The sequence below is a fragment of the Quercus robur genome, chromosome 11 (assembly GCF_932294415.1).
Source record: "Quercus robur chromosome 11, dhQueRobu3.1, whole genome shotgun sequence".
Taxonomy (NCBI): domain Eukaryota; kingdom Viridiplantae; phylum Streptophyta; class Magnoliopsida; order Fagales; family Fagaceae; genus Quercus; species Quercus robur.
In genome coordinates this window covers 51,394,892-51,413,982 of record NC_065544.1, presented here as the reverse complement: position 1 = coordinate 51,413,982, position 19,091 = coordinate 51,394,892, and the positions used below count along the sequence as shown (strand labels likewise).

Here is a 19,091-nt window from a genome sequence, read left to right as displayed (position 1 = left end):
AAGGCATTGCCATTGAGAAATCGCTAAGATTCGGGTTCTCGGCTACGAACAACGAGGCCAAGTACGAAGCCTTACTTCAAGGGATGATGATGGTTCAAAAATTGGGTGGAAGGGCAATGGAAGTGTTCTCGGACTCCAAATTGGTTGTTGGCTAAGTGATGGGTGAGTTAGAAGCTAGAGATGCTAGAATGCAGGAATATCTCGACCGGGTCAAACGCCTACAGTCAGACTTTGAATCCTTTAACCTAACACATGTTCCGAGAAGCGAGAACACACATGCAGATTCCCTAGCCACTCTAGCCACATCCTCTGCACATGACCTGCCCAGGACGATCCTTGTTGAGGATTTATGCCAGGCAAGTTCCATTAGAGGAAAGAAAGCTCAGGTCCATCAGGTTAGAAAGAGTCCTAGTTGGATGGATCCTATAGTGAACTTCCTCAAGGACGATACATTACCAGTAGGAAAACTGGAAGCCGAGAAGATACGGAGGAATGCTCCTCGGTTCTGGTTATCGAAAGACCACAAACTATACCGGCGCTCCTATTTTGGGCCGTACCTATTATGTATACACCCAAAAGAATCCGAGTCCTTGCTTGAAGAGTTACATGAGGGGATTTGTGGAAGTCACACCGGAGGGAGATCGTTGGCGCACAGGACACTTACCCAAGGATACCGGTGGCCGAACATGCAAAGAGAGGCCCAATAATTTGCAAAGAAGTGTGATCAGTGCCAGAGATTCGTCCCAAATATCCACCAACCCGGAGGAGTCCTTAACCCTCTCTCCAGCCCCTGGCCGTTTGCTCAGTAGGGTCTTGATATTGTCGGTCCTTTCCCCAAAGCAGCAGGGAATAAGCGATACATAATAGTCGGAACTGATTATTTCACCAAATGGGTGGAGTCTGAGCCTTTGGCCAACATCAGGGACATGGACGCCAAGAAAGTCATTTGGAAAAACATTATTACACGCTTCGGAACTCCGCACACACTCATCTCGGAAAACGGTCTCCAATTTGATAGTAAGAACTTCAGGGAGTACTACTGCGAGTTTGGGATCATTAACCGGTATTCCACTCCTGCCTACCCTTAGGGAAATGGACAGGCCGAGGCCGTGAACAAAGTCATAGTGAGTGGGCTGAAAAAGAGGTTGGATGAGGCAAAGGGGAGATGGGTGGAAGAGCTCCCACATGTTTTATGGACCTATCGGACGACGCCGCGGCGGTCAACGGGTGAAACTCCCTTTTCAATGACTTATGGGGCCGAGGCCGTACTCCCAATTGAGAACAGTTTCCCCACCTTGAAGTCTAACGCCTTCACCTCAGACAATAATGACGAGTTATTGGAGAGAAATCTAGATTTGGCCGAGGAAAAAAGGGAAAGGGCGATGATCCATATGGCCTGCTATCACCAGAAGCTAAAGTAGGGATATGACGTTAATGTAAGGCTGCGACCTTTGCGTCCAGGTGACCTCGTGATGAGAAAGATTCTCGGTAGTGCTAAAAACCCTTCCTGGGGCAAGCTGGGACCAACCTGGGAAAGACCATACCGCATCACATCCGTGGCCGGAATAGGTGCTTATTACGTAGAAGACTTAGATGAAAAAACTGTACCTCGCCCATGGAATGTAAATAATCTAAGAAGATATTATTATTAATGAAAGTAGCTCTGCCTAAGTTTTATTCCACGATCATCGCACACCCATTAGTCTAGTTGCATCTTGACAAGTTTTAAACAGAACCTAAGTCCTGCATGGCTCCTCAAACCACAGACTTAGGGGAAATTAATAACTTACGACATCTCCACAAGTTTTAAACAAAACCTAAGTCCTGCATGGCTCCTCGGACCACAAACTTAGGGGAAATTAATAACTTACGGCATCTCCACAAGTTTTAAACAGAACCTAAGTCCTGCATGGCTCTTCGGACCACAGACTTAGGGGAAATTAATAACTTATGGCATCTATACAAGTTTTAAACAGAATCTAAGTCCTGCATGGCTCCTTGGACCACAAACTTAGGAGAAATTAATAACTTATGACATCTATACAAGTTTTAAACAGAACCTAAGTCCTGCATGGCTCCTCAGACCACAGACTTAGGGGAAATTAATAACTTATGGTATCTATCCAAGTTTTAAACAGAACCTAAATCCTGCGTGGCTCCTTGGACCACAGACTTAGGGGAAATTAATAACTTACGGCATCTCCACAAGTTTTAAACAGAACCTAAGTCCTGCATGGCTCCACGGACCACAGACTTAAGGGAAATTAATAACTTATGGCATCTATCCAAGTTTTAAACAGAACCTAAGTCCTACATGGCTCCTCGGACCACAGACTTAGGGGAAATTAATAACTTACGGCATCTCCACAAGTTTTAAACAGAACCTAAGTCCTGCATGGCTCCACGGACCACAGACTTTGGGGAAATTAATAACTTATGGCATCTATCCAAGTTTTAAACAGAACCTAAGTCCTGCATGGCTCCTCGGACCACAGACTTAGGGGAAATTAATAACTTGGAACTTTTGTGCAATTTCAAGGTACGTGCGTAGTTTAGTATTATTACAACTATCATTCAAATTCGCTGCACGAAATTCCTCTTTCTTATTCGTTTATATTCGTTTATATTGTTGCAAACGTTAAATAGAGGAACAGTGTTAGTAAACATCAGGAGAGAATAAAAAAAAAAGGGAAGAAAGAAGAGAACATTCTATATTAATAAGCCGAAGTCCATACAAAGAGAGGTCTTTACAAAAGAACAAAAATAAGACAACTCTCATTAAAAAAAAATACAATAATTAAAAACCTAAAATCTAAGCCTCAGCAGGAGGATTCTCTTTCTGCTCTGGCTGAGGAGGAGGAACCTCGGAGATAGGCTCCTTGGCAGGATCCTTGGCTTTATCAAGCAGAGGGATGGCATTAGGAATAGCCATGGCTTGCCCAGAAGCTTCAGGAGTGCCATCAGGAGTCTCTCGGATCTCCGGCCGAAAGAAGACATTCCCGGGCAACCTCAGCGCCGAGTCTGCAGGAATTCCTGCAGCATCAAGGGCATGAGCCCATGAGATGCTGCAATAAGCCCTACACACCTCCGGAATTTCCTTGGAGAGCCTGGCTTCAGTTTCTCCAACCCCGAGCTGATAAGCAACTTTCTTTTCAGCCTTAGCAGCCTCTCGAATCAGTTGAGCCTCTTCTTTAGCCCGCCGGACTTCCTCCTCAGCTTTTTATAGTGTGGCCTTGAGATCCAGCACTGTCTGCTTTTTAGTTGCAAGACTGGTCTCGGTCACAAATAACTTTTGGCGCTGGTCCTCAGCTTGAGTTTCGGCGTTCTTTAGCCTTGCTAAAGTGCTCTTGCGGGCTTTCTCCGACTCTTTGAACTTCTCCGCAAGTTCAAGGTTCTCCTGCTTAAGGGACTCTACAGACTTCTCAACCTCGATATAAGACTGAGCCTCAGCTTCAGCTAATTTGTGGTTATCGCGGCAGTATTCCTCGGCCACGAACACCTGCTGAGTGATCTGCCCACGAAACAAGAAGACAACGTCTTAGAACGCAACAAGGTCTAATGATTTAATGGAAGGATAGAAGAGTCACTTACCATTGCAAGGTCCCTCTTGAGGGACAGAAAGAGTTCGGGCTGGGAGAATCGCCTGTAAGCCTCCATGTCCCGAGGAAGGAGTACTGGCTGCTCCAGGGCCTCAACTATGTATCCTGCTCGGCCCTTGTTGTATTCTCGGACCGATGCAGTGTAAGGGATAGCAACCCCATCCAGCTCCATCTTTGGGCTCCAAGTGCCCGGTTGAACACGCACTTCAGCCCGGTTCTCCTCCTCTCGGCTCTCTACAGAGGAAGCCCTTTTACTCCTTTGCCCCCGGGTGGTTTTTTGCTACTTGCCTTGGCGGGGCACCACCTCGCCCTCCTCGGGGATTTCAGCCGGCCTTTTCTATTTTAGGTCCGGGTTAACCTTAAGGCCCAGGTCAGAAGGAACCTGAGGAGCAACTGGAGGAAGGTCCTGGGTCTGCGACTGAGCAAGCGCCTTCGAAGATTGGCCTTTTCCTCGGGAGGACATTAATTCTTGTAAGGTTTTTCCTTTGCCATCCATATTGTCTACCTCCTCGTCTGATGAGTCGTCCGAGCAGGCTATAATAATCGGAGCACCGACCACGGAGTTTCGATCCTACTCCCCTTCAGGGTCTGAAAGCTCAATTAAAGGGGCTTGATAAGCCTCCTCTTCAAAATAGAACTCGTCTATCTCCTCCTCAAGAGAAAGACGAGATGATTCGGTCTCTCCTTCAATTGGTGCACCAACGTCAAGGTTGTCTGGCGGGGGCAGTTGCACGATTGGTGGAGGATTCCGAGCGCCAGGTAACACAACTGGCTTAAGATCTTGTCGGGCCAGAAACTTGGGCTTGGATACGTCAATCCTAGCCAACCTTGGACTACCAGCTCTTATGGCGTGGCCAATGGCTTAGAAAGAGCGGGTTAGTGGTCAGTAGCCCAATACCAAATGACACGCGTGTAGCTGCCCGTCCTCGGTAACGTAGATTTCAGACCTTAGAAGATAGTTCAAGGCCGGAACGTTCACGTGGCTCAGCTTGGGGGCAACCAGAACTCTATCTGCAATACAGCCGAGAAGGAAGTTAGAATTAAACTATAAAATTTATGACTTAAGCAAAAATAAAAAAGAGTGAGTCCGAAGAGTTAAGCCCTCTCCCTAAAGGACTGGCCCTAAAGGCGCCGCACTTGGAATTCCTGCCCGAGTTGGACAATGAAAACCATCGCTCCACTCTCCTGAGGCAATGAGGAAGTCATCCTTCATAGTCTTATTGGATATGGGGAGACAGGAGATTAGCCTAACCACCTCGGATGGAGATTTAAGGTAATACCCTCCCTTCTCGAGGTAATGGCACTCGTACATGTGAACCACATCATGGCAGGTCAAGCCTAGACCCATCTGCTCGTTCAAGACATCTATGCAGCCTAATACCCTGAACATGTTTGGAGCGCACTAATGCGGTGTCAACCTATGGTGGAACAAGTAGTCCCGGGTAATCCTATGCATGGGAAGTGTCATTCCTCCTTCTATAAAGGCAATCATAGGAATGACCACTTCACCCACGTCTCTATCTATCAATACTCCTTTTGGGGGACAGTACTGCAGAACCACCCCCTGCGGGATGTGGTATTTTGCCCTAAAAGCCTCCATGGCAGCCGGAGTGTTTACTAGGTCTTTGAATCTACCCATCTAAGTTAAACTGGAGGGACGGAAATAAAAACCGAGGAGAAAAGTGAAATCCGAGGAGAAATTCGAAGCAACGAAACGAACGGAACTTACGAGTATCTTCACAAATGACTAGTAACATGCTTGAAAATCTCTTCTAGGAAGGACGCTTCGCAGAAATGGTGAAGGAAATTTGAAGAACGGAAGTGCTTGTAGACTTTTGGGCGCTGGAGTTCTCTGGACTTCTGATATGCAGATAAAAAAGAAAAGATGAGCCTCTCTAGCGCTTTATATAGCAAGAGAGAGAAAGAGAAAACCACTCCCACTCAAGAATTCGAGGAAAAATGCCGGCCGTCCGATCCACGCATCGTCGTTGGATGAAGGAGACATAAAGCTACCTGGAGTAAATGACCGCGCCTCGTAAATTGTAGCGCATTAAAAGTAACTACCCGCACGCGCGAACCAAGATCTCATTAATTCCATCTTTTGTAAATGTCAAAACCCCGCTTTCCTCCTCGGAAGGAGATCAAAAATCGGAGTTTTGAGGGGCTATTGTGGGAATCGGCCCAGAATAATAGGTTGGCTGGGCCCTGGGCCCGTCCGAGGAACGGTCCGTCTGAGGAGACGTCATGGCCCAAAATCCTTACTTAGGCCCACTGGGGCAAAGAGAACACGTCCGAGGAGTAATTCCTCCTCGGACATTCCAAAATCCGAGTCAAGGGTGCGTCCTGGCTACTGTAGTCCTCCCTCCAAGCACGTAAAAAGAAAGGAAACCCAAAATATCTCAGCTAAAGCTGCCTCCATCACATTAAATGCACCACAACTACTCTCCTGGCCGCATTAATAAAGAGAAAACCCCTGAACAGTGCTACATTGGCCACTGCAACTCACAAAGAACTAATAAGGGTATCTGATGGGACAGGTGCTCAAGTAGGGGTTTTGGATGATCAACAAGTGTAAAGCCCAGATGATAGGAGAGAGTTTATATAATATGTAAAGGTCCCCCAAGAGAGAGGGACGGAAAAGAGAGAAAAAGGGAGGGGGGAACACTGTAGAGAAATTTTATTTGCATGAATCTGTGCCCATTAATCAAGTTGGGGACCTGATCATTTGAGAAGGATCTTTCTTCACTACTACCTCCTTTTGTTCTTGTCTCTGTATCCCCTGAACCCATGCAGCAAACCGTTTAAGCTAACTGAATCCAAGTTCTTTAGCCCATACTCTACAAAAAAAAACTCATTGTGTGAGACCTTTTGGGCCAAGATCTGACCTACAAGGATCGGGTCCACTAAAATCGTGTTCCTACAAGTAGTATTAAATTTAGGTATGAATTTTAATATGTGACTAATTACGTTTACTTTAAAAAAAATTAATTTCACTAATAATTTAAATTTTTATGATAAAATTTTTGTTTAATTTTAAATGTATCTATATGTATGCATGTGTCATATGCTATTTTTTTTTTAATAATTTGAGTAATTATATATATTTTTATAAAATAAAAAAAAATTGTGTTTAATTATAAATGCATCTATGCGTTTGTATGGGTTATATGCTAGTATATATTAATAACCAAAACTCAGAGAAAATCTAATTAGATTTTAATTAGATTATCAATTTTGAGCCATATGTCCTATTTAATTTTTAATTTTTTGCAAAGTAAATTATTGAATGTAAAAATCGAAGATCTGATTAGATTTTCAATTGGATTTCAATTAGAGTCTAATTTTCTAGCACGTGTCCATATTTTTTTATGGCAAGTGAATTATTGGGTGAAAATAACCAAATTTTATAAATCCAATTAAATTCTAAATTATATATATATATTGTGGGGCCAGAGAATTCATGGCCCAGGCCCATTCTACACTAGGGCCCAAGGCCTAAGCCAAGGAGAGCTATTGTCGAGGAGGCATAATGTAATCTCAAAAGGAGCATAAGGATATTGCCGAGGACGACCTCATGCTCATCACCTCACAAAATGCCTGAAGAAAGGGGCAAACTCAGTATAAGGGCAGGACAAGAGAGAAAGCTGCCAAAATCATAATACAGAACCCTGTATCTGACAAGCCCATACTCTAAACCATGCCATTTAACTTTTCCAACGACCCCCAACCACTCTAGGTATGGGTTGATAGGACAGGTCTGCACCCCAAAAGTAAAATTTACACGTGGACCCTAAAGGGGGAAAGGAACACTAGTATAAAAGGGAAAGAAAGCAAAGGGGAAAAGGATCCCACAGAGGGAGGAAAAATCCTGCAAATGGGAGAAAAGGGAAGGGCACAATACTCCTCGGACTCTGTCCGAGGACTTAAAACCCTGCAACCCGCACTGATGGAAGGCTTCGCTAGTCAAGCCAAGTCCACCCATAGAGAAGCTTCCATAGAAACCCCGATCAAACCGCTAACTTGTGACTAAGGTCCTGCCTTTCAAGCCCACTCTCTACAAATCATATTGTTAGGGCCCTTAACTTACGAGCCCAACGCCATTTTTGGGCCGTTAAATAATCGTGTCCCTACATATATATAGACAAAGTTAAGAGAAAATCCACTTAAATTCTAAATTGGTGTCTAATTTTACACCACATGTCTCATCTAATTTTTAAATTTGTATGTCAAGTGAATTAATTAGATGCAAAAATCAAAGAGTCTAAATTTAATTAGATTCTAAATTAAATTTTAATTGGGGTTCAATTTTGCACCATGTGTCCCATCTAGTTTTTTAATTTTTGAGGCAATAAAATTATTGGATGTAGAAACCGAAAAGTCTAGATCCAATTAGATTCTAGATCATATATATATATATATATATATATATTAATAGGTAAAGTTTAGAGAAAATCAAATTATTTTTTTGAGAAACAAACACACACACATAAGGGAGAGGGAAAGGGATTCTAACACAAAGGCACACTACAACTCCACTCAAAAGCCATGGTAACTTTTAAGGGAAGATGGGGCAAGTTATACTACACACAACACACTCTCTTAATCAATGTGGGACAATTACCCATTCCTTTAGATTTGCTCCATGTGTCTTAAATTATTTATTTTTAGAGAGAGTTTTATTTCTTAATTTTGGAGTCAAATGTAGGACTACATCATAAATATCCATTCAAGTGAGTTATTACGTACAAAAACCAAAGAGCCTAAAATTACTGAACATAAAAAAATGGACAATTTACATTTTCTACCTAATAATATTCTTACAAGACTTTTTAATATTAAAAAAAATGACTATCAATAATATTTAAATTATATATATATATATATATATAAGAATTATACTATGCATTTTAATGTATATCTTTTAAGTATATTCATGCATATGCATGGGGTTACAAGTTAGTACATATTAATAGACAAATCTCAGAGAAAATTCAATTAAAATCCAATTTTTTACACCATAATGTGTCTAAATTTATGTAGGGACCACACCATAATTATCCACTTAAGTTTGTGCCATGTGTCCATTTAAATTTTTTAATCTTTGTGCTAAGTGAGTTAATGAGTGCAAAATATTAAGAATCTAATATTAATGAACTATAAAATTATTTAAAAATAAAAATTAATCACATATACTCAATAAAAATCACCACAAATTCTATCTTTTCAAAATTTAGAAAAAAAAATGATCATTAGTAGTTTTAAATTTGGATAAGAATTTATGTATGTAACTTGTGGGTACCTGCCCCACATTAATCGGTGTTTGTCCGCTTTGGGGAGCCAGTCCCTCACGGTTTTGTCACGAAGGGGTGGGAGCTAAGGATTTTTTCCATGAAGTGATTGACACCTAGGCTCACCCCAGTCCCACATCGCCTAAGTAACCCTCCCACTCATGGTTTATAAGCTTCTGGAGCGACCATGAGTGGGAGGGTTACTTAGGCGATGTGGGACTGGGGTGAGCCTAGGTGTCAATCACTTCATGGCAAAAATCCTTAGCTCCCACCCCTTCGTGACAAAACCGTGAGGGACTGGCTCCCCAAAGCGGACAAACACCGATTAATGTGGGGCAGGTACCCACATAACTAATTACATTTACTTAAAAAAAAAATAATTGACTAATTATTTATATTTTTATGATAGAAATTGTGTTTAATTTTAATTTTATTCATATGTATGCATATGTTACATACTATTTTTGTTTTATATAAATTGACTAATTATTTATGTTTTTATAAAAAAAATTATGTTTAATTTTAAATGCATCTATGCATTTGCATGGATTATATGCTAGTATATAATAATGGGTCATGTTAATGGATGCCCTTAAGGTAATTGTTAATAAACCATAATAGAAAAGTTTTGACACTACTTTTATGGGAAATATAAAAAGCTGTCAACAACATTTATTGTTTTATCATTCTCCCAAAAAAATGTTTCTAAAAAAGTTCAATTAGAATTTCAAATTAGAGTCTAAATTTGTGTCATATGTCTAAATTTATGAGATGATCACACGATAATTATCCTTTCTAAATTAGATGTCTAATTTTATGCCACCTATCCAATTTAACTTTTATTAATTTGTGCAAAAAACGAATAGACTTTTCCCATAGCCTAGAAAACCTCCAACCAATTACTATACGAAGAAATGAATAACCATGTGCTTTGTTTTAAGGGCATGGTCCTAGCTAGAAGGGTCACAAGATTCATAACTAAGTAATGTTATGCTTTTAATGGTGCGATTAACATTGAAGGAGGTAGTGAGATGGGTTTATAGTATAAGTTTGAAGTACAAAGGAGTGCTACTTCTAGTTGAGGTACATAAAGTCATAAAGTTTTGCACAATTTCATGGAAGTAGCATTATTTAATCTCTCAAGCTCACCAAGAAATGATAATTCACTGCCGAGGGCATTGTAGTTTAATTGTCACCTCTTGATATTTAATGAGGGTTCAAATTTCTTCCTCGCCAACAATAGAAAAGAGAAAGTGACCCTAATTAAATCCCCATTAGTAGTCTTTCACTAATTTAGAATATCCTCTATCGTGTCAATTTAACTTGGTGGGGATTCCATAAAATTCATTGTTTCCTTGTAAGTCAAAGGTGATTAATCTTATCTATATCAATTTTAATTTTTCAAAAGTGAAAATATATAAAGTAAATTACAATTATAGTCCCTAACCTTTAAGTTGTACATCAAATGTTGATTTTTTTTTTATTTTTTTTCCAAATGTAGTTGCATCTCATAATATTGTCAACCAACCAAAACGATGCATAATTATGTGGAGAAAGCCAAATTTATCAGCTTCCATTTTGCTTTTCGATGAAAATGGATTATACATATAGTTTCTCAAAGTTATTATCCTTAAATAGCCAAACAAATTTACAATTAATTTTTTTATTCGTATATAATGACACATAAATCTGCTGATGTCATTCATCATGGTTCTACTATATTAACTGCAGGAAATTTGAAAGATTTAAGAATTGAGATTGTCACAGAAGTATTCATTTATTCCTAAAAAATATAGATAAATTATAAACTCACTCAAGCATCTTACCTGGTTTTCAAAAGTTTAATAGTTTTACTAAATATTTTAATGATTACCATTGCATTCTTTTATAATGTTTAATCCTCAAAACCTTTTTAATAATTAATCTGTTAAATAAGCTACATATTAACCTATGAGCGCCTTTCTTTAGTCGTTCAAATCTATATGTTCAACCTCTTAACAATGGTATTATGGCGAGTTTAGATAGGTTGAATTTCTACACTAGCATATTTTAAATTATGTTTTTTTGTTAACATGTGTTAAAAAGGTATAAGTTAAGGTGTATTTAATAATTGAGTTTTTATAAATTATTTGAAAAAAAAATCAAATTACCCACAAATATTAAGAAAAACACACATAGCTACAATGAATTATAGATGCAATCCAATACATTATTGACAAAAAAACTCTATAATGCTTATTGATAGTTTTTAGACCCCTTAAAACACAATTGGATTAACCTAGGTAATTAGCCAAGTTGTTACTTAGTCCAAATTCCAAATCTAGGTTATCACAATCAAACAATCATATCATGCAAAGCAGCGGAAAATAAATAACAATACGATATGATAACCCAGGAAAACCAAACCGGTAAAAAACTTGAGGAGGATTTAACCTAGCTATCCTCAAGGTAAAAAGCAAATCCACTAGAAAGAATCGAAATTCATACAATAAGACTTACAAGCCCCCATGCTTGACTTCTTATTGCTACCCACCAGTAGAACTTACTGACACGACCACGTGTAAGCTCCAAATCCACGGACTCCTTCTTTCTTTGACCTTTGCAAAACACAAACACCCCCGTTTGTGACTTTGAGATCCCACTCAAAGGTTTAGCAACACAAACTCTCCTGTTTGTGACTCCAAGACCACCCTTGAAAGTTTAAATCATCAACACCTTTGATGACTAGAGAAGGCAACAACTTCTACAATACCGGATCTTGGGATTCTTCAAAGAATAGCACCGGTAGAAGATATAAGAGAGCTTTTTAGGAACAAAACCCTAAATACAAAAGAGGCACACTCTTTTCTCTCTGCTTAAGGTTTCCTTTATATACTGGGAGAAATAGATTAGAAACTCTAATCCTAAATGGGCTTGAACTGCTGTTTGGGCTTAATTAAAATTCTGCAGATACGACTTTCGATCGATCGAGCCTGTCTTTCGATCGATCGAACCAGACAGATTATGAAATCTTCTTCCTGCAGCTTGTATGTTCTTGAATCTTGACTTGAATCATCTTGAGCATTGTCTAATAATACCTATAGACTCTAAGATCTATATCTAGACAAGTTTGTTTTCACGATTTGCCAATTGTTCTAAACATTTAGAACCTAACACTTATGTGTCAAAAAAAATATTTGAATTGCTAAAATAATACTATATCAAATTTATTAATTTGTAAAAAGCACAATATTAACCAACTACATATGTGACCAGTAACATGGCTTGCCCATAAAAAAAAAAAAAAAAAAAAAAAAAAAAAAAAAAAAAAAAAAACATGGCTTGCCCATTCCATGTGATAAAATGAGAAAAGGAATATGGCTACAGAGGGAAATATGTATAATAATGAGAATCTTGACATAAACAATATCATGAAAATAAAATTGTTTAATAACCCAAGATTAACATTAATAGCATCATTATAATTGATCATTCCTATGCGTAAGCACGAGTTACATACTAGCTAGATTTAATCTCTATATATTAAGAGAATTCAGAAAGTTAGTTATGGTTTCGAAAAATGTCAACAATACCCATAATCTAATAAGATAATCCTTATTCCTAAAAAAAAAGGGTTAAATTGTAATTTAACAACAAAAAAAAAAATACTAGATAAACTTTTTCTTAAAAACTAGTACACACTAAACCCTACAATTTACTCTTTTTCAAAATCCTAAATTTTATCTTTTTTAAAATCCTTTCACGTGTACCTCACTAACAATAGAAAAATTCAAATTAAAAAATTACATTAACAAAAAAAAGAGCATCTTCACACATGCGAAGCACGTGTTACAATTGACAATTCCCATGCGTAAGCATGAGTTACATAATAGTTAAATTTAATAAGAATTAATGGTTTAAAAAGAGTGTAACTCTTGGTGTAATACACACACACACACACATTCGGCGCAAGATTGGGTGGGGTGAGCAAAACCTATTCCCGTCCCATCACTCCTTCAGGGCAAGGAAAACCAATATGGGGCGACGTGAGCAAAACCTATTCCTGTCCCATCACTCCTTTAGGGCAAGGAAAACCAACATAAAGACAAAACAGAGTAGGATGGGAAAAACGAGGTAAGGAATTTTTGTCATCCCTATTTAACAATCAAGTGATTTTTATGAAATTACTTTTACAAATTAAGTGTTTCAACTTGTAACTCAACTTAAAATCTTTAGTGTTTTTAACAGAGATGTTTAAGGTTCAAACCTCTCTCCCTCAACTATTGAAGTATAAAAAAAAAGTGCAATTAATATTAATTAATTCATTACAAAATAGTTTGATAAATATATGATTTCAACAATTACTTCAATTGCAAATGGGGATTGGATATACCACTTTTCCTCTAATTTTTCAGTGTTAAGCATGTCGGTAGTGTTTATCTTGATCAAACTCTCCATGAGATTTATGGTTGCGTTATTTATAAGTTTTTTTTTTTTTTTTTTTGAGAAAAAATTACAACATGCTGCTAACCCCGCAGTTTGAATCTTTTCCCCCCTAGACCTCTAAGCACTTTGTGCATGTGAATGTACCAATTCAACTACAAAACCTTTAACGCGTTACTTATAAGTTTATTAAACTAAACATTTAATCATTTCAAAGCAAAAACTAATATAATAATTTATAATTTATTAGGAAGATATTTTTTTGGTTGTTCAATTTTTAATTTGGTCCCTCGACTATTACTTGCATCAATTTAGTCAATGTCATCCTTTGGTTTTCTCTCCATTTAAATTTGAAACGTACGTGATTTGAAATAATTGACATTTCATAAACTAAACTGACGCAATTAAATAGCCGAAAACCAAATGGAAGCACGATCATTTTCACATAAAAATACCGGTAACACTGCACATGTACTCAATTCATAACATGTGACGTAGATGATGATGAAAGCATGGTGTGTCCTCTACTTCGATTGGAGATCTAGTTGTGATAGACTTAGAGATCCCCAACAACCTCCACAAATTCTAGGCCCAACCCAAACAATGAGAAAGGAATACCTCAAAGTCTTGAGGAAATTTATTGCACAAAGTCTGGTCCCATTAACGTAAATTTTCTGCCGTAGACTTCATCATCAACCGCAAAGCTGCCACTCTTAAAACCAAAGCTGGCTTCTTTAATTTTGTTTTCAAAGCTTTGGAAAATCAAACCGTTTGACAAATGCTGTCAGGTGTCAAGGACCAAAACTTCAAACCGCTTTTTTTGCTTTCTGTTTTTTCTAGAATAGTCACAAACTCACACCTTAAAGTGGTCAATAAGAATTTTCTCAAAAAAATAAAAATAAAAGTGGTCAATAAGAAACAGCAACGTGAACAATTTCGAAGCTCACTTTATGTGTTTTTTTTTTTCTTTTTCTTTTTGTTTGTAAGAAGCAAACAAAAATATAGCATAAAAAGAAATGGAAAAAATTTGACTTCTGCAATCTGCACGCGTATGTACAGGAAATTTCCCGCAAACAAACAGGAGTTTAACAACAAAGCATTGAACTTGAAAGGTTTGTCTTTCTTTGTTTCAGACTATAAAGCTTTTGTTGGGTTTGGGTTTGGGCTTTTGATTCCATGTAGTACTCTTTCTTTTTTTATCTTCTCTGGGCTTTTGAGGTTCAGTTTTAGCTATAATTTGATGGGTACATAAACTCTCTCTCTCTCTCTCTCTCTCTTTTCTCTTTCTATGTTGTTAGGCTGAAGGTATGCTCTACAGTTTGTTTGCTTTACTTTGTGATCTTTACCTAATTTTTTTGTCCTTTTGGCTTTTTGAGCTTGACTAATGCTGGGTGGATTTTACTCTGAAAAAAAGTTTGGTTCTTGATATGTGGGTGTGTATTATTTGTGTCTTCTGTTACTCTTGTATGGTTGGTCTGAAAAGGTGGGAAGAGAAATGAAAATTTATTTTTCCTGAAATATTTTGTTTTAAATCCTTTTTTGTGTTTTTCTTTTTACTATTAAATTAAGAACTCAACCTCAACCATGCCAAGTGATTGAGTTATGTTTAGTCTAGATGAAAACTAGAGTTTGCCTACAAGTTCTCAGCAACAAAACAGATATTTAAGGGGGTGTTAATTTTTTTTATTTTTAATGATTGTTTTTATAATCAAACTGCTTAAATATCTGAAACAGTTTTTAATTCAATTGTGGGAGTTTTGCTGATTGGTTTTGGAGAGTCTTTTACGAAAATCAAGTACCTTGACTTGTGTTGGGGTGTGCTTGAGTTTGTTTGAAAATTTTATTTAATTGAGACTGAAAAATTGACCCCTCATGTTTTTGTAATTAGTTACTGTTTCGTTTTGAATAATTGTATCAACCTATGTATAGTAATATATTTCAAAGTATAATTATATTGGCTTCTTAAGGTAAAATTTTGTTTCACAATCTAAAAGGAATTGAAATCGAAAGGGAAAATTGAATCCTTGGTTTCTTGTATCTGTTTTTAGTTGCAAATGGAAGAAAACAAGAAAGCTAAGTTAAGAGCTTACTGTTTCATTGAGCAGGAAAATTTATTGAATTTTAACATGTTATTTTCATTGGATGTTCAGGGGTACAGCCAGAGCTAAACAAAGAGATGGCTGAGCAAGTAAAAGTACTCCCGAATTGCGTTCATGCAGATAATCCCTTCCACGAATGTAGTCAATCTTGCCTCAAAAAGATTGCCGAAGGCCAGACACGCAAGGAGAAAAAGAAATCAAGTAATTGTTTATACCAAATATGCTTTGAGCTATGCAAATTTAGCAACTGTAATTTTGCACCTGCAGCTTTAGCAAGCTTTCCCGATGCTACACTTTGGGTTTTAATTGCCCTTGATAATTTATTAAATTTGAATTTGGCAGAGTAATTTTGTTTGTGAAGTACTTAACAAATTGAAATATATACAGTTGTCATTTTTTTTATCTTTTGAGCAATTGCAATCATTTTATAATGTTAAATTCATGAATTGTGTTGTGATATGAGGTTAATATTAATATAAGTAAACTTAGTAAGGGAGTGTTCTAATTTTATAAGGGTTTCCTTGATAACTTTTTGAACATAGGTGGAAATTTTGGATTTTTTTTTTTTTTTTTTTTTTTTTAAGATGATGGCAATGGAGTAATAAGAACACACCCAGCTTGCCCTAAGGCATCCAATCCTTACCATGAATGTGGTGAATTATGCCCCAAAAGAGTTGCTGGAGCTGAGGTGCGGAGGGATAAGAACGAATCAGGTTGTTCCCCTTTTCTTGTATGGTATTTTCTGATGAACTCTTCAGTAAATTAATAAGAACGAATTACAAAAGTCAATCAAATCTAATAAATTAGAACAGGGGAGAGAAAAGAAAGTACTTTTGCCTTTAATTAGAGAGAATGTTTGCTGGTTGGAGGATAAAAATTGCGTGGTCATTGGAAAATACAGTTGAGATGGGAATACACACGCACCACACACCCAAAATGCAAGTATCTCAGCCTGTGGATAAAGGGAGAGATTGCTCTCTGAACTTGTCACAGAACTCACTGGACTGCCACTCACCACCATTCAGCCATCAGCAGTTCTCTCTCTCTTTCCTCTCCCTCACTTTTTCTTCTTTGGTCTTGCTTTCTTTGCTCTCTTAGGTTCGTTAAATTACAGATGAAACACCATTTATTTTTCTAAAGTTTTCTTCTTCCTCTGGTATGTCTTGGATCTAAGAGAAACGCTAATAATTGCCTCTAAAGATCTTAAAAATTCAATTGATCTAGTATATCTAATTTAGTTGGCACCAAATTTACCCCCCCTTTCAACTTTGATGTGTTAGGAATTCAATGCTGTATGTTTGGAAGCATGATGAGGCATGATACTGAACTCTTTTGATATACCTAGTGATCAAGTCAATTAAACATTTCCTTCTTCACTTAAACCCTACTAAACTGTAGAATTGCAATTAGGAATCTGCCTTGCTATTGCCTATTTCATTATTCCATTGGCCTGAGAATGTATGTTATTAACTGATTCATTCATCCCATCTTGCACATGGCGCATCCACATCCACATGTGATGATGATAGGTTCCTAATTATATTTATTTTTAATTGCAGACTCCCTCATCCTTGATGTGTCCAAAAGTTTTGGCAGGAAAAAGAAGGAAGTTTCCCGGCCAAATTCCCCTCAGGTGCCTGACAATTTAATTCTTCGAAACACAGTCGACCCTTATAAATATGCTTCTAAGAAAAAGGTGGAAGCAGAAAATGGAAAGGATGTTCCTCATTCTCAACGACATGCTAAAGCAACTCAAGCCCAAGATCCTTCTTTCAACAAGGAGCAAGTCCAATCCATTCAGTCAGTGCCTGCATCTGGATATCTCTCAGTGGTGCAGACTCTCTCTCTCTCACATATATATATATATATATGCACACACGTATACACTAATGTTTCTTATTTCTTGTAGCGCACATATTATCAATTTTCAGTTCTTATAGCTATTTGTCTACTCTCTTGCATTGATAGCCGGACCTTTTCAAATTCAAAGACCCTTCAAAGGAAAATGGTACCCGCATTTCAAAAGAAACACCAAACGATGAAGATGATGATGAAAAGCTCCATGCTCCACCTCACAGTGTTCCTAATCCTATTATCAGTAATGTGGGAGATGAAGATGATGACGAAAAGCTCCATGCTCCATCTTACAGTGTTCCTAATCCTATTATCAGTAATGTGGGAGAATGTGGTGCTGCTTCAGATACCGGTCCTGCTTCTCTGTCCGTAAGCTTTAGTTTCTCTGGTATTGCTGATGCTTTAGAAGGCAGCGACGATGAAGAGGCCCACTCTGTAATTTCTGATTCTTGCGTGTCTGTTGGAAAGTATCATGTAAAAGAAAGCCTTGCTTCCATTCTGCAGTCTATCTTTGACAAGTATGGAGACATAGCAGCAAGTTGTCACTTAGAATCAAATGCCATACGCTCTTATTATCTAGAGTGTGTGTGCACTGTGGTTAAGGAGTTACAATCCATTTCAGTTATGCAGCTGACAAAGTCCAAAGTGAAAGAACTATCAGCTATTCTTAAGGATGTAGAAACTTCTCAAATTGATATCAGTTGGCTGCAAGGCATAATCAATGATATTACAGTAGATGTTGAGCTCATTAATCATCATCGATCCATTGAGGTGGCAAAGGCCGACTGTGATCATGATATAAAATCAACAAGAGAAGAACTAGAATCGCTACTGGAACAAGTAGCTGATACCAGAGCTCGATTGAGTGAGCTTGAGCTCAAATCTTCACAATTAAATGAGACTATGTTGTCTATCAAGTCCAAGACTGAAAATTTTCAGGGCAGATCCTTGTTAAGTGAATTGTAGCATTCTATAGTCATTTTATTTTCTCATGGTGTACAAGTGAAGCAATAGAACACCAAAAAATAGGTGATTATATTTTAGCTTGTTGAACAAGCAATGTGAAATAATAGGATTTGAGGCTGTACTTTATTTGCTCAATAAAATTTAGTCTCATAATGCAGTCCATCCTTATTTATTTTTCAACAATCCATCTTTATTTATTTTTAAGATTCAAGTTACACCTGTTGTAACTTCATAAGAGTCACATTTCTTTTGGACTATTGATTTATATTAAGATTTAAGTGTGAAAAAAACATTTAATAGAGTGACATAATTGTTCCTTAAAAATTAGTAATTAAGTCATTAACTCTTCTTATTAAAAATAAAAAAATAAAAAAATAGCGTTAACTTTCTACTCTCCATCATCATCTTTCATCCTCTCTCCCCCTTTCACATGGTCTCATGTTCTATGTACTTTCTCCTTCAAAAATAGAAATTATGGGCCGAGTACAAGAACAAATGAATTTTTTTTTTTTTTTTTTTTTTAAATTGTGGGAGTGTTTGATTGTTTTGCTCATTTGCTGCCAACAGTGAAGCTGCTCTTTCATGGGACCCTGGCTTCCATGTTGCACTACCAATGACGGAGTGGGACAAAATTTTTTGCTGATCAGTATATTATATATGTTCTTCCCTTCCTCCTCCCCTTTCTTATAGATACAAGACTCTTGTTCGGTTTCAGTTCTTATAAAATATTTAATATAACATATCTCGACCTTGAATCACAAATCTGAAATTTGATTTTAATTAGATAAAAGCTCTTAAAGGTAGCATATATAGTCTTAGCTTTATCGTTGGCATGATGATTGATTTACTAAATAAAACAAATC

The 19,091-nt window shown here is 37.5% G+C and overlaps 1 protein-coding gene across 5 annotated transcripts; it reads left to right on the top strand.

The window, feature by feature from the left end:
* Window positions 1-14,130: 14,130 nt before the first annotated feature.
* On the top strand, window positions 14,131-18,385 carry LOC126705411 (uncharacterized). Of its 5 annotated transcripts, none has more exons than XM_050404409.1 (5): window positions 14,131-14,421; window positions 15,460-15,609; window positions 15,993-16,121; window positions 16,968-17,239; window positions 17,377-18,385. In XM_050404409.1, exons 1-5 carry the CDS (start codon window positions 14,361-14,363, stop codon window positions 18,226-18,228), a joined length of 1,464 nt encoding a protein of 487 aa, XP_050260366.1. In that variant the 5' UTR covers window positions 14,131-14,360; the 3' UTR covers window positions 18,229-18,385. The 5 variants fall into 5 exon arrangements, with proteins under 5 accessions (XP_050260366.1, XP_050260367.1, XP_050260368.1 ...); XM_050404411.1 differs by having other exon boundaries at window positions 14,420-14,553; XM_050404412.1 differs by lacking the exon at window positions 14,131-14,421 and adding an exon at window positions 14,453-14,614.
* Window positions 18,386-19,091: the final 706 nt, after the last annotated feature.